Source organism: Mobula hypostoma, chromosome 10 (assembly GCF_963921235.1).
Source record: "Mobula hypostoma chromosome 10, sMobHyp1.1, whole genome shotgun sequence".
In the NCBI taxonomy this organism is placed as follows: Eukaryota; Metazoa; Chordata; class Chondrichthyes; order Myliobatiformes; family Myliobatidae; genus Mobula; species Mobula hypostoma.
The window spans coordinates 55,527,244-55,554,203 of NC_086106.1; the positions used below are offsets into that span (position 1 = coordinate 55,527,244).

The 26,960-nt window shown below is 48.1% G+C and overlaps 1 protein-coding gene across 4 annotated transcripts; it reads right to left on the reverse strand.

Annotated features, from left to right (window-relative positions):
• Positions 1-3,322: 3,322 nt before the first annotated feature.
• On the reverse strand, positions 3,323-26,946 carry ndnl2 (necdin-like 2). 4 transcript variants are annotated; one of them, XM_063060525.1, is made up of 11 exons: positions 26,812-26,946; positions 25,722-25,801; positions 12,806-12,910; positions 11,770-11,833; positions 9,493-9,572; positions 8,640-8,734; positions 6,599-6,678; positions 5,906-5,948; positions 4,972-5,034; positions 4,620-4,734; positions 3,323-3,789 (listed from the first exon to the last, which is right to left on the reverse strand). In XM_063060525.1, the coding sequence occupies exons 2-11, from the start codon at positions 25,788-25,790 to the stop codon at positions 3,706-3,708; spliced, it is 798 nt and encodes a 265-aa protein (XP_062916595.1). In that variant the 5' UTR covers positions 25,791-25,801; positions 26,812-26,946; the 3' UTR covers positions 3,323-3,705. The 4 variants fall into 4 exon arrangements, with proteins under 4 accessions (XP_062916595.1, XP_062916598.1, XP_062916597.1 ...); XM_063060528.1 differs by having other exon boundaries at positions 25,722-25,798; positions 26,812-26,926; XM_063060527.1 differs by lacking the exon at positions 26,812-26,946 and adding an exon at positions 26,663-26,699.
• Between the last annotated feature and the right edge of the window lie 14 nt (positions 26,947-26,960).

Here is a 26,960-nt window from a genome sequence, read left to right on the forward strand (position 1 = left end):
AAAATCTCCTGTCTGATCCCCTGACTATAGAGTCTCCAATGACGACAGCTCTGCTCTTCTCCGTCCCACCCCTCTGCACCACCGGGTCGGACTCAGTGCCGGAGGCCCTGCCACCGTGGCTCACACCTGGTCGGTCATCCCCGCCAACAGTATCCAGGACGGTGATCTTATTATGGCTACAGGGGTGCTCTGCACTACCTGTCTGCTCACCTTTGCTTTCCCCCTCTGACTGTTACCCAACGACCTGCTTCCGACAGCCTACGTGTGACTACCTCCCTGTAGCTCTCATCTATGACTGCGGCATTCTCCCTTATGAGTCGAAGGTTATCCAGCTGCTGCTCCAGATTCCTTACATGGTCTTCCAGATCACCCAGCTGTATGCACTTCTGGCAGATGTGACTCTGCGGGAGAAGGTAGTTCCCCCAAGACTGCCACATCTCACGAGAGGCATATCACCATCTCAGGAGACATTGTGAAAACCAACTGCGAGCAAGCTTGTCCTCTTGTCTCTTCTTGTGAAGCCTCTCGAGTCAAAGCCTCAAAGCTCCACTCCTTCACTGGCCCACTCACTCACTGGCCACTTTCCACAATCACTCCACTACAAGCTCTGGCACTCTGGTTCCCATCTCCCTGCAACATACTTTTAACCTCCCTCTGTGCAGCTCCAGCAAACCTTCACACTCGGTATTCAGGCAATTCAGGTGCAAACTGTCCCTTCTGTACAGCCCCCTCTTTCCCTAGAATAGAGCACAATGATCCAAAAGATATGAAGCCCTCCTTCTTTAGCCATGTAGTAAACTGTATGACTTCCCCATTTCTGACCTCATCAGCATGTGGCATGGTTATCAGTCCTGAGATCACAAACCTGGAGGTTTTGTCCTTTAACTTAGCAATTAACTCCCTGAATTTACTTTGCAGGACCTTGTCACCCAATCTACTTTCTTCACCTCCCTATCAATTTGTACGGCCACTTTCAGGGAGCTCTGGACTCAGAACCCGAGCCGCCTCTGCACATCCCTGAGTGCTCCAGTCAATTTCCAAAGATTTTCCATCCTCTGGCTGAAGAAAATTTCTCCCCAGTTCTGTCCTGAAAGTCCATAAGTAGTAGAAGAATTAGGCCACCGAGTCTACTCTGCCATTTCATCATGGCTGATCCAATTTTCCTCTCAGCCCCAATCTCTTGCCTTCTCCCAGTATTCCTTCATGCCCTGATCAATCAAGAATTTATCATCCTCTGACTTTGCCTCCAAAGCTGCTTGTGGGAAAGGATTCCACAGATTCACCACTCTCTGGCTAAATAAATTCCTCACCTGCATTCTAAAAGGACCTCCCTATATTCTGAGGCTGTGTCCTCTGGTCTTAGATTCTCCCATCATAGGAAACATCCTCTCCACACTCACACTATAAAGGCCTCCAGCATTCGATAGGTTTTAATGAAGTCACCCCTCATACTTCTGAATTCCAGCAAAACAGGCCCAGAGCCCTTAAACGTTCTTCATACGACAAGCCATTCAATCCTGGAATAATTTTTGTGAACCTCCTTCGAACCCTCTCCAGTTCCCGCACATCCTTTCTAAGGGACCCCGAACTGCTCACAATATTCCGTGATGCTTCGCCAGTGCTTTATCAAGTTTAAACGTTACATCCTTGCTTTTACATTCTAGTCCTCTTGAAATGAATGCTAACATTGTACTTGCCTTCCTCACCACAGACTCAACCTGCAGATTAACCTCTAGAGAATACTGCACAAGGACTCCCAAGTCATTTTGTGCTTCATTTTTTTGTATTTTCTCTCCATTTAGAAAATAGTCAACCCTTTTCATTTCTTCTACCAAAGTGCATGACCATACCCTTCCAAACACTGTATTCCATCTGCCAGTTCTTGCCCATTCTCCTAATCTGTCCAAGTTCTTCTGTAGCCTACTTCCTCAAAACTACCTGCCCCTCCACCCATCTTCATCTCGTCTGCAAACTTTGCAACAAAGGCAGCAATTCTATCATCCCAATCATTGGCATATAACGTAAAAAGAATTGGTCCCAACACAGACCCGTGACCCACTAATCACCAGCAGTCAGCCAGAGAAGTCCAACCCCTTATTACATGACTATGAGGTCTAAAGCTCTCAGGTCAATGGAACTACCTCTCTCCACCCTTTAAAAATCAAGATCTCCTCTTGGACTTCCTAGACTCCAGCCAACACAGTCCCATTTGATTCCTAATCACACAGAAGCTGGTCTGTGGAACCAGAAAGTGCTGGCATGATCAGTAGAGAGAAACAGGTTCACAAATCAGATTACATTATCCTCAGACTGAAATGTGAACTGTTCCTTCCTCTGCAGATGCTGCCTGTTTCCAGATTTTCCCATTTTATTTTGAATTTCCAGAATCAGTGAGGCATGCTGCTTTCTTGTGGCAGCACTTCTTGTAAATGCACCCAACGGTGGGAAGGTTTTGCCTCTGATGGTCTGTATCCATCACTTTCTGTAGCCTTTTCTGTTCTTGAGTATTGGTATTTCCATACCAGGTCGTGATGCAACCATTAGGATGCTCTCCACTGTGTATATATACAAATTTGATTGTTTTTGGCTACACATGTCAAATCTACACAACTTTCTAAGACAGTCGATTTACTTTCATCCCTTCTTTGTGAGTACACTTGCGTGCTGGTCCCAGAACAGATCCTCTGGTATATTAACAGCAAGAAATGTTCTTAATGTACATGCCTCAACTATTTCCTCTGGCAGCTCATTCCATGTATGGACAACCCTCTGGGTGCGAAAGTTGCTCCTCAGGTTCCTACTGTATCTCTCCACTTTCACCTTAAACTTGTGCCCATTAGATTTTGATTCCCTAACCATGAACTACTTTACACACCTCCATGTCACCCCTCATCCTTCTATACATCAGTGAAAAAAATCCCAACCTGCTCAACATCTCCCCATTACAGCAAGTCCTTGGAGTAAATCTCCTCCAGTCTTTCCAACTTATTGGCATCTTCCCTATAGCAGGTTGGACAAAACTAAACATACTCAAAATGCAGCTTTACCAACATCTTGTACGACTGCAACATTACGGCCTGCCTCCTATGCTTGGTGTCCCTGATAAAGGTCAGCATGCCAAATCACTTCCTTAAAAATTCTGTCTGCTCATGACTCTACTTTCAGGGAACCACGTACCTGTACCCCGAGATCCCTCTGTTCTACAGCACACCCCAGGGTCCTTCCACTCACTGTAAGCTGACAGAGTACCATTTTATTTTCAATATTAGACTCTTATGTCAAGGGAGGAGACACTGGAAAATATAAAATCAACAAATTTAAACACAGTTAAAAAGAAAGAATTTTTATTTTCAGTATCAGACCCATTAATCCTGGATACAAGGACTGCTCAGTGTCTGAACACACAAGATGAGAAGATCTCTCACTGTCAATTCTATCATGATCGTGGGAGATCTAGAAGAAGTTGTTCGGACAAAGGCCATGCATCTGTGCCGTGAGGAATCTGCTATGACATCTTCCTCAGAGAACAAAGATTCTTTACAAAATATACAGATGTCAGGAAGACTTGTGGCCGATCAGAGTTTGATCGCTCGTGGTGCGGGGAAATGAGGGAATGAGAACAAACCAGGTCTGAACAAGGGGTAGTGTTGGGATTTGAATGTTGCCTGGTGGGCCACAGTTGCCCCTTCTGTCTGCGCCTGCCCATTAGGTTGGCTGGGATGAGGCAGCCTCCAGCTGGGCCTCCTTGTACTGGGTGGCCCATGTCTTTGGATCCTGCTCACTGTGCATCTGTAGATAAACAGGAAGAGATGGGTCAGGGCAAAAGTTAGGAGTACTCGGGCAACCTTCAACCCTTCCAGGACTGTCTTAGTCCCTTTAGCAAGAGCTCTCCAAACAGGGCCCTCCCACCCACTCAGAGCTTTGCTGTTCATTCTGTCTCCCATCTTCCTCCACTTATTGACCCCTGTCCATCGGTCCCTCCCATTAGTTCCCCTTCCAAAACCCGCTCATTTTCCATCTCCTTCGTCCCATCATCACTCTGTCCCACACATCTCCCCTTCCCTTCGCAATTCTCCAAACCTCCCTCTCCTCACTCCTCCACTAAACTCCCCTTTGTCATCTCAAAATACTCCTCCATCACCTCCACTCTCCTTCCTTGTTCCTCCACACCCATCTACCTCATCCTACCCCTCCCCATATTCATCTCGTACTTCACCCATCCCACTATTTTCCTTTCTCAGCTCTCCCTCCTCCCTCAGCATCCCCTCACTCCTCCACTCATCCCCTCCATCACTGATCTTATCACAACACATCTCCCCACCCACATCGATGATCTCTACTCATCACTTCCAACTCCCCCATCCCTCCTCACCGTCTCCCCTCCACCGCTTGTCTCCCCTCCATTCCCTTACCTCCCTCTTATTCCTGCTTCACCTCTTCCCTCAGCTCCCCCTTCACACCTACCCTCATCCAACAGCCTCCATCATCTCATCAACTCTTCTCCCCTTCCCTCAATCACCCCAGTGCTTTCTCCCCCTCCCTCACTTCTGCTTCACACCCTCCTCCCCGTCCACTTCTCTCATACTCCCCAATCTTCCCACCACCACTGCAACCCTTACCTTTGCCACAAACTCCAGCACCTTCATCTTGGAGGTTTCCTGGGCAGCACGGGGCCCCCATCGGAACTCGTACTCAGCAGGGTCTGTGTGGGGAATGCGGCTGTAGTCCAGGTATCTGGGGAGGGGTGAGGAAGCAGGCAGGGTGAAATCGTGGCAAACAGCCCACAGGTCCCTCTGACAGGAAACTCCCACCGCACTGCCCCAACACACACTCCTGGGGTTAGACACAAGGTGAGGCTCCTTTCAAACCATCCCATCACATGGTGCTGAGTCAGACACAGGGTGAAGCTCCCAGCACCGTCCCAACACACACTCCCAGGGTCAGACACAGAGATGAGCTACCAATACTCACTTCTGTTTCACAAACTCCTCCGTGATCAGCTTCTTCACGTCACCAAAGTCCTGGTGTTTCTCGCTGAGCAGGAGAGCGAAAAAGAATAAATGTCCAGTTTATTGCCATACAAATCTCTTGTACTCAAACACTAACTGTACATCTTCACTGCCCTGTCCACTGTCTGCGAGCAATAACCTTGGACCCAAAGATCCTTCTCTCTTCTATCTATACTATACTTCAAATTTACTACAACCTGCTTCTGATTTTTTTTTACATTTGTATTAATTCAGGAGATGTGGGTTTCACAGGCTTAGCAAGCACTTATACCAAACACACCCCTCCCTTGTTGCCCCCAAAGGCCCACCTCTTGAACCCCTGCAGTTTTTGAGACATGGGTGTACCAGCAATACAGTACAGCACAGGACTGGTTGCAATGCGGTCTGCTGCAGCAATTCGAAAGCGCAGGGAGCTGCAGAGAGTAGTGAACCCAGCCCAATAAATCGCAGGCACATCCCCCTCCCCACCATCAGTGGTACCCAAGAGGGGCACTGCCTCAAGAAAGCAACATCCAAAGATCCAGAGCACGCCATCTTCTCACAGCTACCATCGGGCAGGAGGTACAGAAGCCTGAAGTCACACACCATCAGGCTCAGGACAGCTACTTCCTTTCACCCATTTGGTCCTTGAACCAGCTGATACAACCCTAATCACTACCTCACTATGGCCACTTCACACTACAAAAGGACTGTCTGTTCTATTTGCGTTCTTCTAAACTTGAGTCAAATTTGTGTTGAGTTGATGTTTTTCTAGTGAATGTTGTGCATTTGATGCTGCTGCAAGTGAGCACCCATGCCTCCAGGTACTTGAGCATCTGACAATAAACTCCACTTTGACTCTGGAGACCAGGACCAGTGGAATAAACATTTGGAAAGACATATCAGTCACCCGTTACCTGGGATCGATCCGTAATTTTTTCAGAGTGTGCCACAGGAGAGCTGGGAGTGGTAAGGGAGGAGAGAGCGGGTGAAAGGGGGTTGAGGGGAGGGTGAAATGGAGAGAAAGCAGAGGGAAAACAGGACGGCAGAGGGGAATGACAGGGAGAGAAATTGCAAGACAAGTATTAAACTCTGCAATACAAAGATGCCGCTGTGTTAACATATAAATTGTAACTGTTTGAGCACCTTGCGATTTACAAGCTCAGCCCGGACTTAACTTCCTGTGCCTGCTTGCCTCTGCGAAAGTGGCAGGGCACTCCCTCCTCACCACCTCTCCTGTGACATGGAGTTCCCTCACTACACCCCCTACTGTGGACCTCCCTCACCTCCACCCACAGCACATGTACCCTCAATGCCCCTCCCACAGTCTGAAGCTGGCTCAGTGCCTCTGCCACAATGCAGATCTCCCTCACCACCCCACTCTCAAAGCAGAGATCCCGCAACACCATTCCCACAGAGCAGAGTTCCCTCACTACCCCTCCTGGAGTGTGGAGATCCCCCAGCCCTGAAACTCAGGTGACTCTGTTGTGAGCACTTGGGGAGAAGTTGTAAACCCTACTCTGCTCACCCACTGAACTGACCACAGAGACAGCAGAAAAACACCCTCCCAACTGACCACCCCCCCACCCCAGCTTGCCGAGTTCCCTCACAGTCCTTCACTGCGTTGCCCTTCATGAAGATGATGGAGAGGATGACCAGTAGCAGTCCCATCTTGGCCGTGGCATCGCCCCTGAAAGAGAGAGAGACACTCCCATCGGTTCACTGGCTGGGCTGCGGCAGCCAATCACAAATGGGGGGGGGGGGGGAGAGAAGAGGAAGAGGGGACAGAAATGAGAGGCTCAAGCCCTTCCGGCTCCTGCTGGCCTGCCCGATTGGAGTCAAGGAGCTGGTCAGCACAGTGAAAGGCCACTTCGGCCCACCTCCTCCATGCTAGCACATATTTGATCCAGGTTCCTCATACTCGGGGAGAGGGTGTAGTTTCTTCATCTGGTGAGCCCATCCACCTGGCCCAAACATCAGCCGCACATTTACACTGGTCCTCTGGGACACAGAGTAGTACAGCAGAGGAACAGGCTTTTCAGCACAGAATCTCTGCTCTGACCATGATGGCAAAGTAAACCAAATCCTTTCTGCCTGCACACGGTCCATATCCCTCCATTCCCTGCACATTCATATGCCTGTCTTACAGCTTCTTAAATGCCTCTATCGTATCTGTCTCCACCATTCCTGGGCACCCACCACTCTGTGTAACAAAATAACTTGCCCTGCACATCTTCTTTAAACTTAGCCCCTCGCACCTTTAATGAATGCCCTCTGGTATTAGACATTTCTACCCTGGGATTTAAAAAAAAGATTCTGGCTGTCGACTGGCTATCTCGTCTATCTATGCATCTCATAATTTTATAAATTTCTGTCAGTTCTTCCCTCAGCCTCTGACTCCAGAAAAAGCAACCAAAGTTTGTCCATAATCCAGGCAGCATCCTGGTGAACCTCTTCTGCACCCTCTCCAAAACTTCCACACCCATCCTGTAATGGGTCGACCAGAAATGTGCAAGACACTCCAAGTGTGGCCACATCACGTAGTTTATACAGCTGCAACATGATTTCCTGACTCAAACTAAGTGCCCTGAGCGATGAAGGCAAGCATGTCAGACACCATTTTCACCACCTTATCTACTTGTGTTGTCACTTTCAGGGAACAACAGACCTGAACCCCAAGATCTCCCTGTACATCAGAGACCCTCAGGGTCCTGCATAAAGTTCAACACCTCACGCTTACCTAATCCACACCCCCCTGAACCGTCCCTCCTCCAGTCAGTGCTTGTGGCCCCATTATAGGAAGGGTGTTAGTTTTGGAGAGGGTGCAGGATGCTGCCCGGATTAGAGGGCATGAGCTATAAGGATAGGTAAGACAAACCTGGGTTGTTTTCTCTGGAACAGTGTAGGCTAAAAGTTTACAAGATGAAGAGAGGCACAGATGTGGACAGCTGCTATCTTTATTCCTTCCAAGTGAAAATGTCTGAAACCAGAGGGCATGCATTTAAATTGGAAAGCTCAACGGAGATGTGCAGGGCTTGTTTGTTTACACACGGGGTGGTGGGCGCCTGGAATGCGCTGACAGTGGTAGTGGTGGAGGCAGATAGGACAGAGGTACGAAAGAGTCTGTTAGACAGACACAGAAGTAGCACCGAATGACGGGATATGTATCATATGCAGCCACAAGGGAGTTAGATTAATTTGGCTTTGTGTTTGGCACAGGAAATGTGGGCCGAATCTCCCGTTCCTGTGGGCTCCTGCTCTACTTTCTAAGAACAAATGGGGACCCCTCAGTCAGAAACCCTGTGGGTAAGACCACCCAATGCCGTCACTGAGTACACTGGGGCAGCCACGTGGGCTGCTGGCAGCAGCTACCCGGAGAACAGGCAGACTTCTTCAGGTTTACAGGGAGCTGGCGATGGAGTGGAATGGTTGGGAGGGTGGGACGCTGAGTATGGAAGCTCCTATCCGACCGAGGGAGGGGGACCTCAGGGTGAGCTCTCCACAGCATTGAGAGGAAGCGGCTCAGGGTGGAGTGCCCAGTGAGTGGCACGTGGTGGGGGCAGGAAACGGCGTGGGAAGGAGCGCTGCTGGTGGGGGATAGGGGCAGGAGTTCAAGCACTGGCAGCTGGGGAGAGACAGCGAGTCACTCACCAGTTCATGCTGTCGTCTTGGGCAGGCTCCAGCTTGTTGATGAGGATGTAGGCGTGGATCTTGGGGTCAATCTCCACCAACTCCATCCCAAATACCTGCCGGAGGGAGGAGAGGGAGAGGAGATAGAATGTGGAGGGGGCAGGAAAGAGTACGTAAAGGGGAAGAGGTGGGAGGGGAGTGGATGGGGATGGGAGGGAGAGAGATTCAGAGGGTGAATATAAACTGCCCAGGATCACAATGATGCAAAGAAAAACCACAATAACAATGCAGAGAGCAGTTGGTGAGGAGACCAAGGACAGCAGTATCACAAAAATTCGGTCAGATAGGCAAACACACATCAGAGGGGTGCACCGGGGGTCAGCGCTGGGACTCAAAACAGCACCATTACAAAACGGGAGTGTAGGAGAGAAGGGGGGGTGGTGGAGGAGTGTCTGCGACAGAGCGTTCAGATGGGGGGAGGTGGTAGAGAGGAGGGTTAGGGCTAGTTGGGGAATAAGGAGAAAGAGGAGGGGCACAGGATGGGCCCAGAGAAGGAGGGGTGGAGACAGAGACAGAGAGAGAGAAAGGGGACATCCTGCATCTGACCACCGGAATATGAGAGAGTTTGGTATTGTTGAAGGTACATTCTGACACCCCTCGTCACACTTCCCCCTCCTAGACCCTATCCCTCCCCCTCCCTCACACACTGCTGCTCACACTCTTACAGCATCCATTCTCCCACATCTCACCATTCTCTCCCTAACCCCTCCCTGTGCCTTCAGCAGCCCCAATCCCACCCCCTTTCACTGCCCCACCCAGATCTCATTTCCAACAGACAAGGATGGGATGCTTCGTGGGATGAGCAGGTCCTGACCTGGTTGAAAATACGCCCTGCTCTCTTTATAATCTCGCAGTACCGTGACCTGTAGTCCTTCAGCACGTTCTTGATGATGTCTGGAAAACAGATGGAGACCAAAAACACTTGACAAATTAGTCTTTTCACAACCCTGTGCACCAGCAAAGGACTGAGACAGCACAAGTGTGTATGATGGGCTGGTGTGGAAGAAGCCTCCCTCTGTGTCTGACACCCCCAGAGCATGTGCTGGGATGGCATGGAAGGAGCCTCACTCTGCATCTGACCCCTGCTGTGTTGAGATGGTGTGGAAGGAGCCTCAGTCTGCGTCTGACCCCCAGAGAATGCATTGGGATGGTGTGGAAGGAGCCTCACTCTGCATCTGACCCCTGGTGTAGAGGGAATCTCACTCTGTGCCTGACCACAGGAGTATTGTTGGGACAGCATGGAGGGAGTCTCACCCTGTATCTGACCCCAGGAGTGTGGTGAGACGGCATGGAGGGAGTTTCACTCCGTATCTGACCCCGGCAGTGTGTGAGAGGACAGTATGGAAGGACCTTATCTGTGCCTGACCCCGGGAGTACGGGATGGGACTGTGTGCAGGGAGCTTCACTGTGTGTCTGACCCAAATAGCGTGCTGGGACAATGAAGAGCAGGGGTTCCCAGCCTTGTTGATGCCATAGACCCTTACCATTAGCTGAGGGATTCATAGACTCCGGGTTGGGATCCCCTGGTGTAGAGGGGGCTTCAATCTGTATCAGACCCCAGGGTACATGTGGATGATGTCCCGAGGAATGTCTGACCGGTAGTATAGCTGGAGGTTCACTGTGTCCATTTTCAAGAGTTTGTGATGGGACGGTGTGGAGGGAGCTTCTGTGTCTGACCTCAGGAGTGTTGTGGGACAGTGTGGAGGGAGCTTCACTCTGTGTCTGACCGCAGGAGTGTTGTGGAACAGTGTGGAGGGAGCTTCATTCTGTGTCTGACCGCAGGAGTGTTGTGGGACAGTGTGGAGGGAGCTTCACTCTGTGTCTGACTGCAGGAGTGTTGTGGGACAGTGTGGAGGGAGCTTCACTCTGTGTCTGACTGCAGGAGTGTTGTGGGACAGTGTGGAGGGAGCTTCACTCTGTGCTTGACTCTGGTGGTACATGATAGAATGGTGTACAAGGAGCTTCACTCTGTCTGATCCCAGGAATGTGTGACAGGACAGCTTGGAGGGAGCTTCAATCTGAGTCTGATTCCGGGAACGTGTGACAGGACAGCTTGGAGGGAGCTCAGTCTGTGTCTGATCCCGGGAACATGTGACAGGACAGTTTGGAGGGAGCTTCAGTCTGTGTCTGATCCCAGGAATGTGTGACAGGACAGCTTGGAGGGAGCTCAGTCTGTGTCTGATCCCCGGAATATGTGACAGGACAGTCTGTAGGGAGCTTCTCTCTGTGTCTGATCCCGGGAATGTGTGACAGGACAGTCTGGAGGGAGCTTCAGTCTGTGTCTAATCCCGGGAACATGTGACAGGACAGCTTGCAGAGAGCTTCAGTCTGTGTCTGATCCCAGGAATGTGTGACAGGACAGTCTGGAGGGAGCTTCAGTCTGTGTCTGACCCCAGGAATGTGTGGCAGGACAGACTGTAAGGAGCTTCTCTCTGTGTCTGATCCCGGGAATGTGTGACAAGACAGTCTGTAGGGAGCTTCAGTCTGTGTCTGATTCCGGGAGTGTGACAGGACAGTCTGTAGGGAGCTTCAGTCTGTGTCTGATCCCGGGAATGTGTGGCAGGACAGTCTGTAGGGAGCTTCTCTCTGTGTCTGATCCCAGGAATATGTGGCAGGACAGTCTGTAGGGAGCTTCAGTCTGTGTCTGATCCCGGGAACATGTGGCAGGACAGTCTGGAGGGAGCTTCTCTCTGTGTCTGATCCCAGGAGTGTGACAGGACAGTCTGTAGGGAGCTTCAGTCTGTGTCTGATCCCAGGAATGTGTGGCAGGACAGTCTGTAGGGAGCTTCAGTCTGTGTCTGATCCTGGGAACATGTGGCAGGACAGTCTGGAGGGAGCTTCTCTCTGTGTCTGATCCCAGGAGTGTGACAGGACAGTCTGGAGGGAGCTTCAGTCTGTGTCTGATCCCAGGAATGTGTGGCAGGACAGTCTGGGGGGAGCTTCAGTCTGTGTCTGATCCCAGGAGTGTGACAGGACAGTCTGGAGGGAGTTTCTCTCTGTGTCTGATCCCAGGAGTGTGACAGGACAGTCTGGAGGGAGCTTCCCTCTATGTCTGATTCCAGGAGTGTGACAGGACAGTGCTCACACCCACCTTTCCGCTTCACTGGCACCTTTTTCTGCTCCATGATCAGGATGTATTGAACCACCTCACACACCTGCACACACCAAAACAAAAACAATTAATACCACTAAATGCTGGCTGGCGAACCAAGCCACTCTAAACACAAAAGACTCTGCAGGTGCTGGAAATGTGGAGCACCACACACAACATGCTTGTTCAATTTAGCAGGTCAGGCAGCATTAATGGAGGGGAATAAACAGTCGGTATTTCAGGCTGAGAACTTTTATCAGGACTGGAAAGGAAGTGGGCAAAAATCAGAATAAGAGGTGGGGGGGGGAGGGCAGGGCTGAAGAAGGAATCCGTCAAGAGATGGGAGGAAGGGAAGGAGGAGGGACAGCGGAGGGATACGATGAGCAGGTGAGAAGAGGAGAATGGGTGAGAGAGGATCCAGAATGGAAAAGGGGAAGGGGGGACTAATTACCAGAAGTTATAGTCGTCGATCTGGATGCTATCTGAGTGGAGGCTACCTGGATGGAATATGAGGTTTTGCTCCCCCAACTAGCATCCGGCTCATTGTGATCGCAGAGGATGCCATGGACTAACATATCGACATGGAAATGAGAAGATGAATTGAAATTGGTGGCAATTGAGAAATTTCGGTTGTTGTCGACGGAGTAAAGGTGCCCACTCTGAATCGGGGAGGGGAGGGGCGTGGGGGAGGGTAGGGGTGGGGTGAGGGGGAGGGGAGGGGTGTGAGGGGGAGGGGAGGGGTGTGGGGGCGAGGGGAAGGGGAGTGGGGCAAGGGGAGGGGAGTGGGGCAAGGAGGAGGGGAGGGGTGAAGGGAAGGGTGTGGGGTGGGGTGGGGTGAGGGGGAGGGTAGGGGTAGGGAGTGTGGTGAGGGGAAGGGCAGGGGTGTGGGTGAGGGGAAGGGCAGGGGTGTGGGTGAGGGGTGGTGTAGGGTGAGGGGGAGGGGTGAAGGGGGTTGGGAGTGTGAAACATGGGTGAGATGGGAAGAGGCAAGCAAGCAGTTCGCTGCCGTGTAGCCAGCCCCACAAAGACATCTTACCTTTCTGTCCACAGCGGCAGGGGTCAGCTGATGGGCAGCATGCTGCTTCTGTGATCCTGAAGGTGTCAGCAAGAAGCTGGGGTCATCTGAGTCAGAGTCTGGATCCTGGGGTTAGGGGGAATGAAAAGGCATTTACCTCCTCGCTGTCAGCCTTCTGTGTCACAGTACCTCACCACGTCGTCCCCAAGCTAGACCTGGATGAATGTGCCAATGGCCCTCAGTGTGTTTGACCTAGATTTACAATACATCCATTCCACCACCGGCAGCTCAGAGTCGGAAAACGAGGAGTGACATGGAGCTACTTCACCTCCACTATCAGGTTCCATTCCCATTCTGACATGCCGGTCCAAGGCCTCCTCTTGAGGCCACACTCAGGGTGGAGGAGCAACAACTTGTATTCCACCTGGGTAGCCTCCAACCAGGTGGAATAAGTATCACTTCCTCTTCCACTAAAAAATTGATCCCTTCTCCCTCCCTTCTTCTATTCTGTCTATGCCTTTTTCCTCTTCTCACCTATCACCTCCCCCCGGGTCCCTTCCTCCTTTTCTTTCTCCCATGAACCACTCTGCTCTCCTTTCAGATTCCTTGCTCCCTAACCCTTTACCTTTCCTATCCACCTGACATCACCTATCACCTTCTAGCTATCTGCATTCCTCTCCAGTCCTGAAGGGTCTTGACCCAAAACATCTGTTCATTTCAATAGATGCCGCCTGACCTGCCGAGTTCCTCCAGCATTTTGTGTGTGTTGCATCAGCTTCCTGAGCCCATGAATGCCAGCTCATTACTTTCTCTTGCACTACCAATTTACTTTCTGAAACTTATAGCAATCTTAATGTCTTCCGCTGTACTGCTGCCGCAAAATAACAGTCGAGCAGCCTGTTTTATAAAGGACGCCACTCACCTAGATATTCTCTTCTACCCCTGCCCATCGGACAGGAGATACAAAAGCCTGAAAGCACGTACCACCAGGCTCAAGGACATCTATCCTGTTATAAGACTATTGAATGTGTCCCCAGTGTGATAAAATGGACTCGACCTCACAATCTACATCACTCTAATTTTGTACCTCAGTATTTACCTGCACAGTGTAACACTTCCTTCTGCACTCTGTTATTGTTTTACTTTGTACTGCCTCAGTAATTTGATCTGTATGAACAATATGGAACAAGTTTTTCACCGTATCCCAGTACATGTGACAATAATAAACCAAATTACCAGAGAGTAGCGTCTGAAGTTTGTTTCTCAGAACGGAGGCTGGTGACTAGTGCTGTGCTGCAAGGGTTGGTATTGGGACTATTGTTAATCATTATTTATATAAACTGACGGGACATCAACACACAAGTCTTCATCACAGAATTTGTGGATGACATGACAGGTGCTGTTAGAGTGAAGGAGGTATTTCAGGGGAAGCTTGATCAGTTAGGGAAGAGGGCCAAGTTGTGACAAATGAATTTCAATACAGGCAAGTGTAAGGTGACGCACTTTGGAAAGTGGGACGTACTATGAATGGTAGAGCACTAGAGTGTAATGGAGCACAGGGATTAAGGAGTGCACACACATGGTTTCCTGAAAGTGGTATAATAGATGTGCAGGGTAGTGGAAAAAAAAGCCATTTAACACACTGGCCTTTAACAGTCCGGACACTGAGTAAAGGAGTTGGGTTGTTACACTGCACAAGTTGTTGGTGAGGTCATACTTGGAATAGAGTGTAGGTCACCCTTGTTGGACCTCCGTTTATTTTCTGATCTTTAGGGTTTTTCTGGGCATCAGGAATGACGAGCAGTCTTAATTCCAAGACTTCAGTTTATTTCAGACTACAAGCATACAAATACTAAGCAAACTAAATAAAGGGTGCAGAAACAATGCTGAGAGGTGCAAGTCACAGGAATAAAGATGGTGCTTCTGAAAAATCCTTCACCTTTATAGACAAGGGAAATTCTTTAGATAGGAATGAATTAGTTAATAGGTCACATAATTAAAACAATTACATCACGTGGGTAATGTGCTAATACTTAGCCAATGAAAACTGAGAGGTAATAAACCGTTAGTTCAGCTGCTATACTGCTTTCTGCCAGTGAGTTTGAAAAATACATGAGTTTGTTAAAAGTACAAATCTTGTAAAAGACATTATTAAAGCAACTGTAGTTTCCAACATCCTGTTACAGGAAATGTTAAACTGGAAAGGGTGAAGAAAAGATTTAGGAGGATGTTGCCAATGAGTTATAGGGGGAGATTGGTCAGGCTAGGTCCATACTCATTGGAATGTAGGATTTTTTTGGGGGGGGGGAATTTCTCCTACAGAAGTGTTTAAAACTACAACAGGCATAGATAACGTAATGGTATTTTCCCCAGGGTAAGGGGGGTCCAAGCCTAAGTGGTATAGATTGAGGGTGATTGGGGAAAGATTTAAAAGGGAACCGAGGGGCGACTTTTTTTTGCAGAGGGTGGTGAATATATGGAAGTAGCTGAGGCGGATACAATGGTATCGTCTAAGAACACTTGGATAGGTAGGAGGGGAGGAGTTCTGGAGGGATATGTGCACTAGCTGGGTGGATGCTGTAGTCAGCATGTCCTGTTTGGACCAAAGAGCTTGTGTCCTTGTTGTATTGATTTATGACTATATATGAGCTCATTGCTCCAACTCTATATACAGTTGCAAGAAAAAGTTAATGTCTTGGTAAATGTGACAACAGTAAACCAATAACAAACTGCAACACTGGAACTCCCCAGTGCTGTGTACTCAGCATCCTGGTCTCCTCCCTGTACCCCGACTGTGTGACCACACACAGTGCTGATTCAATAATCAGGTTGGCCGACGACACAAGCCAATGACAGCAATGAGAGAGACAGAGTGATAGTATTACACTAACCACTATGCTACCGTGCCTCCCCCTCCCCCCATGCTACCGTGCACATTCACAGATCTTAACTCCATCTTTTACATTTCTCCTTACAATCCTTCAGACTGCACTGTCATCTCAGAACTGGACTCAATTTTACTGTCACCGTCTTATATGATGTGAAATTTGTCGTTTTGCTGCAGCAGTACTCTGTAGACTCATACCAATCACAAAGGAAACAAATTGTTCAAAAATATGTTTATGGACTTTTCAGAAATCTAATGGCAAACAGGAAGAAATTATTTCTGAGTCAGACTGTTTCTCCAGGCTCCCGTACATCCTCCCTGATGGCAGTAATGAGAAGAGACATGGTGAAGGTCCTTTATGATTCAAACTGCCATCTTGAAGAACTGCCAGCGAAGCTGTCCTGGATGGTGGGAGGGTTGTGTTTGTGATGGAGCTGGCTGAGTGTTCAACCCACTGCAGCCTCTTTCGATCCTGCACATTGGAGTCCACACCGGGTGGTACAACTAGGCTCCACTGTAGAAATTTGCAAGTGTCTTTCAGGACAAAATATATTTTGGTGTTTTGAGCTCATCGCTGTATTTACTGTTTATCACTACCATGTACAAAAAGCAAATACTTTCCTTCAACCATTCAGTCTTTGAACGAACCAGCACAACCCTAATCGCTCCCCCGGTACTGCGACCCCTTTGCACTGCACTGGGCATCGTTGCTTTTTGTTCTAATTGCATTCATTCTTGTAAAAATGGTGCGGAATTCATGCTTTTTGATTTTGAATGTGACACATCCGATGCTGCAGCGTTTTTTATTATACCTGACAATAAATTGGTCTTTTGATCAATTCTTTGAATCACTGTGAATAAAGAAAAATTATTAGACACAGCTTTTGAAAATCAGATTTATTACAAGACATAAGAGCAGTACTACGCCATTCAACCCATCTAGTCTGCTCCACCATTTCATCATGGCTGATCCATTTCCCTCTCAACGCCATTCTCCGACCTTCTCCAAACAACCTTTCACACCTTGGCTAATCAAGAACCTATCAACCTCTACCTTAAATACACCAAAGACTAGGCCTCCACAGCCACATGTGGCAACAAATTCCACAGATTCACCACACTCTGGCTAAAGAAATTCCTTCCTCATCTCCGTTCCAAGTATACGTCCCTTTATTCTGAGGCTGTGCCCTCTGGTCCTAGACTCCCCCACCATGGGGAGCATCCACATCAAGGTCTTTCAACATTCAATAGGTTACAATGAGCTCCCACCTCATTCTTCCAAGTTCCAGTGAGTAAAAGCCAAGAGCCATCAATCACTCCTCAGTAGATAAGCCTTTAATTCCTGGAATAATTCTCGGGAACATCCTCTGAATCCTTGCCAACATCAGCACATCATTTCTTAAAAAGGGACTCAAAACCGCTCACAATCAAGAGAGGCCTTAACAGTGCCGTATAAAGCCTCAGTACGACATCCTTGCTTTTAGATTCTAGTCCCCTTGACATTAATGCCAACATTGCATTTCTTTTTCTCACCACTAACTCAATCTGCAAATTACCATTTATGGAATCCTGGATGACAACTCCCAAGTCCCTTTGCACCTAATTTTTTAAAATTTTTCTCCCCATTTAGAAATAGTCTATGCTTTTATACCTTCTACCAAAGTGCATGACCACACACTTCCTAACACTGTATTCCACTAGCCACTTCTCTGCCCATTCTCCTAATCTGTCCAAGTCCTCCTGCAGCTTCTGTGCTTCAACACTACCTGCCCCTCCACCTGTCTACATATCGTCCGCAAACTTGGCCACAAAACCATCAATTCCGTCATCCAAATCACTGACATAAAGCAGTCCCAACGCTGACCCCTGGGGAACAACACTAGTCACCAGCAGCTAACCAGAAAAGGCTCCCTTTATTCCCACTCTTTGCCTCCAGCCAATCAGCCAATGTTCCAGACATGCTGGAATCATTCTTATCTTGTTCTTGGGTTCTTAACTTATTAAGCAGTTTCACGTGCGGCACCTTGTCAAAGGCCTTCTGAAAATCCAAGTACACATCTGATTCTCCTTTGTCTATCCTGCTTGTTATTTCTTCAAAGAATTCCAACAGATTTGCCAATTAAGATTTTCCCTCAAGGAAACCCTAATGACTCCGGCCTATCTTATCATGTGCCTCCAAGTATCCCAAACCACACCTTTAACAATCCATTGCAACGTTTTCCCAACTACTGAAGTCCGACTAACTGACATGCAATGTCCTTTCTTCTGCCTCTCTCCCTTCTTGAAGAATGGAGTGACATTTGCAATTTTGCTGTCCTCTAGAACCATGCCAGATCTACTGATTCTTTTAAGATCATTACTAATACCTCCATACCCTCCTCAGCTACCTCTTTCAGAACTCCACAATGTATTCCATTTGGTCCAGGTGATTTATCTACCTTCAGACCTTTCAGCTTCCCAAGCACCTACTTCTTAGTAATAGCAACTACACTCACTTCTGCCCTCTGACACTCTCACACCTCTAGCATACTGCTAGTATCTTCCACAGTGAAAACTGATGCAAAATACTTATTCAGTTCATCTGCCATTTCCTTGTCCCACATTACGTCCTCTCCTGCATCATTTACCAATATCTACCCTCACCTCTCTTTTACTCCTTATTTCTCAGAAAAAAAAATTGGTGTTCTTTTTGATATTGTTGGCTAGCTTCCCTTCAAATTTCATCTTTCCCCCACCATAGCTTTTTTAGTTGCCCTCTGTTGGTTATTCAACGTTTCCCAATCCTCTAACTTCACACTAATTTTTGCTCTATTATATGCCCCCGCTTTTGTTTTTATTTTGGCCTTGATTTGTCAGCCACAGTTGTGCCTTCTTGCCTTTAGAATACTTCCCTGGGATGTATCATGAGGGATAGGAAGGTAGGCAGAGTGGGTGGCAGAGATCTGCTGGTAAAGAATGGCATCAAGTCAGTAGAAAGATGTGTCACAGGGTCGGAAGATGTTAAATCTTCGTAGGTTAAGTTAAGGAACTGCAAGGGTAAAAGGACCATAATGGCAGTTACACACAGGCCTCCCAACAGTAGCTGGGACGTGGACAACAAATAAAACGGGAAATAGAAAAAGCATGTCCAAACAGCAATGTTATGTTAGTCATGGAAGTTTTTAAACATGCAGGTTCATTGGGAAAATCAGGTTGGTAATGGATCTCAAGAGAGTTAGTTTGTTGAATGCCTATGAGATGGGTTTTTAAGAGCAGTTTGTCGTTGAGCCTACAAGGGGATCAGCTGTACTGAATTGGGTGTTTATGTAATGAACAGGAAGTGATTGGGGAGCTTAAGGTAAAAGAACCCTTAGGAGTCAGTAATCACAATATGATATGAGTGCAACTTGAAATTTGATAGGAAGAAGGTAAAGTCTGATGTATCTGTACTTCAGTGGAGTAAAGAAAATTAAAGTGGTATGAGAGAGGAGTCGGCTAAAGTAAGTTGTAAGGCGATGCTGCCAGGAATGACAGCAGAGCAACAATGGTGAGTTATTGGCAAAATGAGGAAGGTGCAGTATAGATGTACTCCGAAAACAAAAGAAATACTCAAATGACAAAATAGTACAACCATGGCTGACAAGGGAAGTCAAAGCTAATGTAAAAGCAAAAGAGAGGGCATACAATGTAGCAAAAATTAGTGGGAAGACAAAGGAGTGAGAAGCTTTTAAAAACCTACATAGTAACTAAAAGAATGATTAGGAGGAAAAAGATGAAAAGTGGATAATAAAAGCTTTTTCCAAGTATGTAAAAAAAATTAGACAGATGAGAATGGATATTGGACCACTAGAAAATGAGGCCAGGGAAATAATAACGGAGGACAAGGAGATGGCTGATGAACTAAATGAGCATCTTACATCAATCTTTACTGTGGAAGATGCTAGCAATGTGCCAGATGTTGAAGGGTGTGAGAGAAGAGAAGTAAGTGCAATTATTATTACAAGGGAGAAGATGCTCAAAAAGCTGAACAACCCCTAAGGGTACACAAGCCACTAGGATCAGATGAACTGCACCCTAGGGTTCTGAAAGACATAATGGCAGAGATTGGGGAGACATTAGTAATGAACTTTCTAAAATTATTGGACTCTGGCATGGTGTTGGAAAATCCATGGACATGCACTTTGGTGGTAGAAATAAATGTGCAGACTATTTTCTAAATGGGGAGAAAATCCAAAAATCTGAGATGAAAAGGGACTTGGGAGTCCTTATGTAAACACCCTAAAGATTAACTTGCAGGTAGAGTTGGTGGTGAGGAAGGCAAATGTAACGTTAGCATTCATTTGAAGAGGTCTAGAATACAAAAGCAGGGATGTGATGCTGAGGCTTTATAAGACACTGGTAAGGCCTCACTTTGAGCATTGTGAACAGTTTTGGGCTCCACATCTAAGAGGTGCTGGCATTAAAGAGGGTTCAGAGGAGGTTCACAAGGATGACTCCAGGAATGAAAAGGTTAGCATACAAGGAAGATTTGATGGCTCTGGGTCTGTACTCGCTGGAATTTAGAAGGATGAGGGGAGATCTCATTGAAACCTTTCGAATGTTGAAAGGCCTAGACAGAGTGGATATGGAAAGGATGTTCCCCATCATGGAGGAGTCTAGCACAAGAGGGCACAGCCTCAGGGTAGAAGGGCATCCATTTAAAACAGACGCGGAGAAATTTCTTTTGCCAGAGGGTGGTGAATTTGTGGAATTTATTACCAAAGATCTGTGGAAGCCATGTTGTTGGTTGTATTTAATGTAGAGCTTGATAGGTTCTCGATTGAACATGGCATCAAAGGTTAAAGGCAGAAGGTCGGTAAGTGGGTCTAAGGCAGGGGGAAGTTCTCAGCAGCTGGAAGTGGCAGCAGAGCCTCCCCCGTCACTCGGCCCGACCCGGAGTGCCCGATGCTGCGACCCGCCGATCAATCCCCACGGGATGCGTCCACCAACCTCAAAGAGCTCCCAACAACACACTGCATCAATGGAAACCTGGAAAGATGCACGATTTACCGAGGAAGCGTGGGAAAAGAGCTGGGCTGCTGCTCAGATTGAAGCTGAGGGGCTTCAGGGTCCCAATGCCACCATCCTACTAGCTAATGTGCAAGCCATAGAGAACAAGGTTAAAGGGAAACTCAACTACTGCAGGGAGATGCAGAACTAACTGCTGTATATTCTGTTTCACCGAGACCTGGCTCTCCCCTGCCACCCCCGAATGTGCCATCCCACCAGAGAGATTTTCGATCCATCGGATGGACCGCACAGCGTCTTCGGGCAAGACGAGGGGAGGTGGTGTCTGCCTACTGATCAACACTGCGTGGTGCTCGGACACAGTGGCACTGACAAGCTCCTGCAGCCCGGACCTGGAACACCTGTAGGTGAAGTGTCATCCCTACTATCTGCCACGGGAATTCACCTCGGTCATACTGACAGCGGTCTACATTCCCCCCCAGGCGGACGTGGTGTGCTCTGAACATACTGTATGCCAACAACAGTGAACCTGAGACCAGGTATCCGGAGGCTTTGCTCATTACAGCCGGGGACTTTAACCAGGCCAACCTCAGAAAGGCACTGCCAAAGTTATACCAACATGTCTCCTGCCCCACTAGAGGCCTGAATATACTTGACCACTGCTACACAGCAGTCGAGGATGCCTACCGTTCCATCCCACGGCCTCACTTCAGAAAATCGGAACATCAGGCCGTACTCCTCCTCCCAGCTTACAAACAGAAGCTGAAGCGGGAGGTCACGGTGTCAAAACTGGTGTCACGTTGGACTGAGGAAACGGATGAGGTCCTCCGTGACTGCTTTGAATCGGTGGACTGGTTAGTATTCAAGGACTTGGCAGCTAACCTCGAAGAGTATGCCTCAGCTGTCACAGACTTTATCTGGAAAGGCACAGAGGACTGTGTGTCTCGCAAGTCAATCCTAGTATTCCCTAACCCGAAACCTTGGGTGAATTATAAGGTTAAGTCCCTTTTGAAGATTAGAGCTGCGGCTTTTAGGTCCGGGGATACCAGTCACCACACAGAATCCAGGTGTGTACTCCGGAAAGCCATTAAAGGCACCAAGAGGCAATATCGAGCCAAGTTGGAACCCCAGGCTAACCAGATGGGTGCCGGTAGACTATGGCAGGGTCTAAATGAGATCACCGGGTGCAAAGAAAAGGCTGGGAATATCAATAACTGTCGTACTTCTCTTCCTGACGAACTTAACGTATTCTATGCAAGATTCGAACAGAAGAGGAGCATCCCACTCCCTCCGAATGAACCGGACCTGGTGGCGTCGAGATTCATCGTCAACAAGGAGTACGTTAGAAGGGCCTTCCTCAAGATAAATCCAAGGAAGGCAACGGGCCCAGATGGCGTCCCGGGACAGGTTCTCCGGGCCTGTGCAAGCAAGCTAGCTGGAGTGTTTGCTGACATCTTCAACTGCTGCTTGCTTCAGTCTAAGACCCCCTCGTGTTTTAAGAAGGCAACGATAATCCTGGTGCCAAAGAAGAGCAAGCTGGCATGCCTGAATGACTATCGACCTGTGGCTCTGACATCAATTGCTATGAAGTGTTTTGAGCGATTGGTTATGGCACACATCAACCACAGCCTACCGGTCAACCTCGATGCTTTGCAATTCGCCTACCGGAGCAACAGGTCAACGGCAGATGCCATCTCTCTGGCCCTACATTCCTCCTTAGAACATCTGGAGAATAAAGACGCATACGTAAGGCTCCTTTTCATTTACTACAGCTCTGCCTTTAATACCATCTTCCAAATAAACTGATTCCTAAGGTCCGGAACCCGGGCCTTAGCACTCAGATCTGCAGCTGGATCTTCAACTTCCTCACAGACAGGACCCAGGCTGTAAAAATAGGGGACAAGCTCTTCTCTACAATCACTCTGAACACCGGTGCCCCACAAGGCTGTGTACTCAGCCCCCTGCTGTACTCACTGTACACCCATGATTGTGTAGCCAAGTTTCCATCAAACTCAATATATGTTTGCTGATGACACAACAATTGCAAGGAGGAGAGGAGAAGATGGTGGTGCAACGCAGCGTGCAGCGGCCACTCCGGTGATGAATATCTGTTTTCTGTCAAGTAGGATGCCGTGCACAATTTTGAGTTGAAGGAAGTAGACGTGAGAGCACAGAGGAACATATGGTGAGACTTCTAAAATGCCTGTTTCGCTGCTGCTGCTACTTTGTGATCTGAAATTTCCGGAGGGGAAGGGCCCGAGTCCTCGGCTTTACTTGTTGCTCGGTGACCGGGGAGGAGTCGAAGTGCTTGGCAAAGATGGTGCTCGGTGTCGGAGGCTCGAAGTTTTCGGACAAACTCAGAGTCGGCTGTGGTCGGGTGCTTCTAGGATGCTGCATCAGCAAGTTTGCGGCACTGGAGGCTCATGGCAGGGAGAGTTTCTCCCTTCAACCGTCTGCGTGAGATGTTGGGGCTATCGGGACTTCGAGACTTTTTTTTTTTACCATGCCCATGGTCTGCTCTTATCAAATTACGGTATTGCTTTGCACTGTTGTAACTATATGTTATAATTATGTGGTCTTTGTCCATTTTAGTCTTGGTCTGTCCTGTGTTTCTGTGATATCATACTGGAGGAACATTGTATCATTTCTTAATGCATGCATTTCTAAATGACAATAAATGAGGACTGAGTGTCCTCAGAATCTAAAAATAAATAAATAAATAAATTGTAGGCTGTATCTCGGGTAATGGTGAATTTGAGTACAGAGAGAAAATTAAGAACCTGATGGCATGGTGCGAAGACAATAACCTATCCCTCAACGTCAGCAAGACGAAGGAATTGGTTGTTGACTTCAGAAGGAGTAGCGGACCACACAACCCCATTTACATCGGTGGTGTGCAAATGGAACACGTCAAAAGTTTTAAGTTCCTCGGGGTCAATATGACAAATAACCTGACTTGGTCCAATCAAGTGGAATTCACTGCCAAGAAGGCCCACCAGCGCCTTTACTTCCTGAGAAAGCTAAAGAAATTTGGCCTGTCCCCCTAAAACCCCCACTAATTTTTATAGATGCACCATAGAAAGCATTCTTCTAGGGTGCATTACAACATGGTATGGAAGTTGTCCTGTCCAAGACCAGAAGAAGCTGCAGAAGATCGTGAACACAGCCAAGCACATCACATAAACTAATCTTCCGTCCTTGGACTCACTTTACACCGCACACCGTCGGAGCAGGGTTGCCAGGATAATCAAGGACACGACCCACCCAGCCAACACACTTTTCATCCCTCTTCTCTCCGGAAGAAGGCTCAGGAGCTTGAAGACTCGTACGGCCAGATTTCGGAACAGCTCCTTTCCAACTGTGATAAGACTGCTGAACAGATCGTGACCCGGATCTGGGCTGTACCCTCCAAATATCCGGACCTGCCTCTGAGTTTTTTTTTGCACTACCTTACTTTCCCTTTTTTATTTTCTATTTATGATAAATAATTAAAATTTTTAATATTTACTATCGATTTGTACTCCAGGGAGCACGAAGCGCAGAACCAAATATCGCTGTGATGATTGTACGCTCCAGTATCAATTGTTTGGTGACAATAAAGTAAAAAAGGATCAGTCATGATTGAACAGTGGAGCAGACTTGATGGGCCAAATGGCCTAATTCTGCTCCTATGTCTTATGGTATCTTTCCTGTGCCTTTTGAATTGCTCCCAGAAACTCCAGCATTGCTGCTGTGTAGTCATCCCTGCTCATATCGCCTTCCAATCAACTTTGGCCAGCTCCTCTCTCATGCCCCTGTAATTCCCTTTACTCCACTGTACTGCTGATACAACTGACTTTAGGTTCTCCTTCTCAAATTGCAGAGTGAATTAGGGTTCCTTTACCTTGAGCTCCTTATCAAGTCCAGTTACTTACGCAACACTAAATCCAGAATAGCTGATCCCCTAGTGGGGTCATCCACAAACTGCTCTAAAAAGCCATCTTGTAGGCATTCTGCAAATTCTTTCTCTTGGGATCCAGCACCGATCTTATTTTCCCAATTTGCTTGCATATTGAAATCCCCCGTGACAATCGTAACATTTTGACATGTCTTTTCTATCTCCCATAGTAATTTGTAGCCCATATCCTGGCTACTACTCAAAGGCCTGCGTGAAACTCCCTTCAGGGAGTTTTTACCCTTGCAGCTTCTTAATCTATCCACAAGGATTCTGCACCTTCCAATCCTAAATCACCTCTTTTTAAGTATGTGATTTCTTTTTAACCAAGATTCACTCCACTCCCTCGGCCTACCTGTCTGTCCTTTCGAAACAGTGTGTATCATTGGATGTAAAGCTCCCAACTATGATCTTCTTTCTGCCACAATTCATTGATGCCAATCTGCAATTGGCTACAAGATCATCTATTTTACTCTGTATATGGAAGCGTTAAAATATAGCACCATCCGTCCTGTACCTGTCACCCTTTCGATTTTGGTTTCAACTTATCCCACTCACTGTAATGTTGCCCTATCATCTCCTTATCCTTCTTGACAGTCTCACACATGCTGCCTCTGTTCATAAACCCACGACCCCACCCTCAGTCTAGCACTCCTGTTCCCATCCCCTTGCCAGTTTAGTTTGAACAGTCCCACCAGCTCTAGCAAATCCGCCCACAAGGATATTGGGCCCTCTCGGGTTCAGATGTAACCCTCCCCTTTCATAAAGATTATACCTTCCCCAGAAGTGATCACAATGTTCCAGAAATCTGAACTCCTGCCCCCCTAAAGCAGTTCCTCAGCCATAAATTCATTTTGAAAATCATCCCATTCTTACCCTCACTGGCATGTGGCACAGGCAGCAATCCAGAGATTGCTCCCTGGAGGTCGTGCTTTTCAGCTTTCTACCTACTGAGTTTTACCAGTTAGGTTACAAAATTAGTTGTTTTGCAGCAACAGTACAATGCAAGATATAAAAATTACTACAGGTCACCAAATAAAGAATGCAAATAAGGTCAACAGGTAAATGGCAGGTTTCACCCCATGCTGCGTTTAATGAGCAGAAGTGACATGTAAACATGGGACACTTACCTGGGACGAGCTTGCCTGTGCAGTCTGCTGCCCACTGCCATGTGCCCCACCATGGCTCCCCCGGGGCATCTTAGGATCTGCTGTGGGGAAGAAGGGTCATGGTATTCAAACTGGTGTACTATCACCAGAGTGTAGGATATCCACATGCCAACCACAGCTCTCGCATTGCTTGGACACCACTCCCAATGGCACAATCCCGATATCTGCTCACACTGGGGATTTAATCCCCCTTACGTTGTAACACTCCCAATAGGTACATCACTGGGGGTTTAGAACCCCCACCTTTGACCCACTCCTAGTATTTACCTACCAAAGGGTTTATCTCTCATCCCACCAGCCTAACTCCAGTATTTGCCCTCCACAGTGGGGGGGGGGTCATCCCTCTCCTGTTCACTAATGCCTGATATTTACCCACTGTTGGAGGCTATTCTTACATCCATTGCCATTGCTCCATGAGTTATCAGCACCCCCATTAGCCCATGCCCAATATTTACCCTTGCTGGCATTTTGTGCCCCCTGCAGTTGGTCCACACACCCACTTTTTACACTCGTCAAGGAGTTTGCCCTTTACAATTGGCCCACGTTCAGTATTTACCCTCCCCGAGAGATTGTGCTCCCTGCGGTTGACCTGCGCCGGATACTTTGACTTCCCGGTCGGGGCCAAAAGAAGAGGACATCACCCACTCCCATTGGCCCAACCCCAATATTTACCTCTCCGGAGAGAGAGGCTACCTCCACCTCCCATTGACCTAGCCCCAGTACTTACCCTCCCTGGGAGTTTACCCACCCCCGCCACTTCTTTGGCCCAGCCCCGGTATTTGGCCTCCCCGGGAGTTTAACAACCCCCCCCCCAACCCCGCAACTCTTGGCCCACCCCAAGTATTTACCCAACTCGGAAGTTTAACAGCTCCTCCCCTCTTTGGCCCAATCCCGGAATTTACCCTCCCCGGGAGTTTAAAAGCCTCCCGTTATCCCAGCCCCGGTATTTACACTCCCCGGGAGTTTAACAGCCCTCCCGTTGGCCCAGCCCCGGTATTTACCCTCCCCAGGAGTTTAACAGCCCTCCCGTTGGCCCAACCCCGGAATTTACCCTCCCCGGGAGTTTAAAAGCCTCCCGTTGGCCCAGCCCTGAAATTTAGCCTGGTCCACTGTCTGTATTTCTCCCGCCGCCGCTTCTTCCTCCATGCGGCTCGATGACGCCAGACGCAAGCGTGTAAGATTGGACGAGAATCATACGCA

Excerpts from the sequence above, each read along its gene's own strand:
- ndnl2 (XM_063060525.1), bottom strand. The coding sequence starts at position 25,790 with ATGCCCCGGGGGAGCCATGGTGGGGCACATGGCAGTGGGCAGCAGACT. Across the intron at positions 12,911-25,721 it reads CACAGGCAAGCTCGTCCCAG|GATCCAGACTCTGACTCAGA; the intron begins GTAAGTGTCCCA and ends CCCTAACCCCAG. Across the intron at positions 11,834-12,805 it reads CTGCCGCTGTGGACAGAAAG|GTGTGTGAGGTGGTTCAATA; the intron begins GTAAGATGTCTT and ends TGGTGTGTGCAG.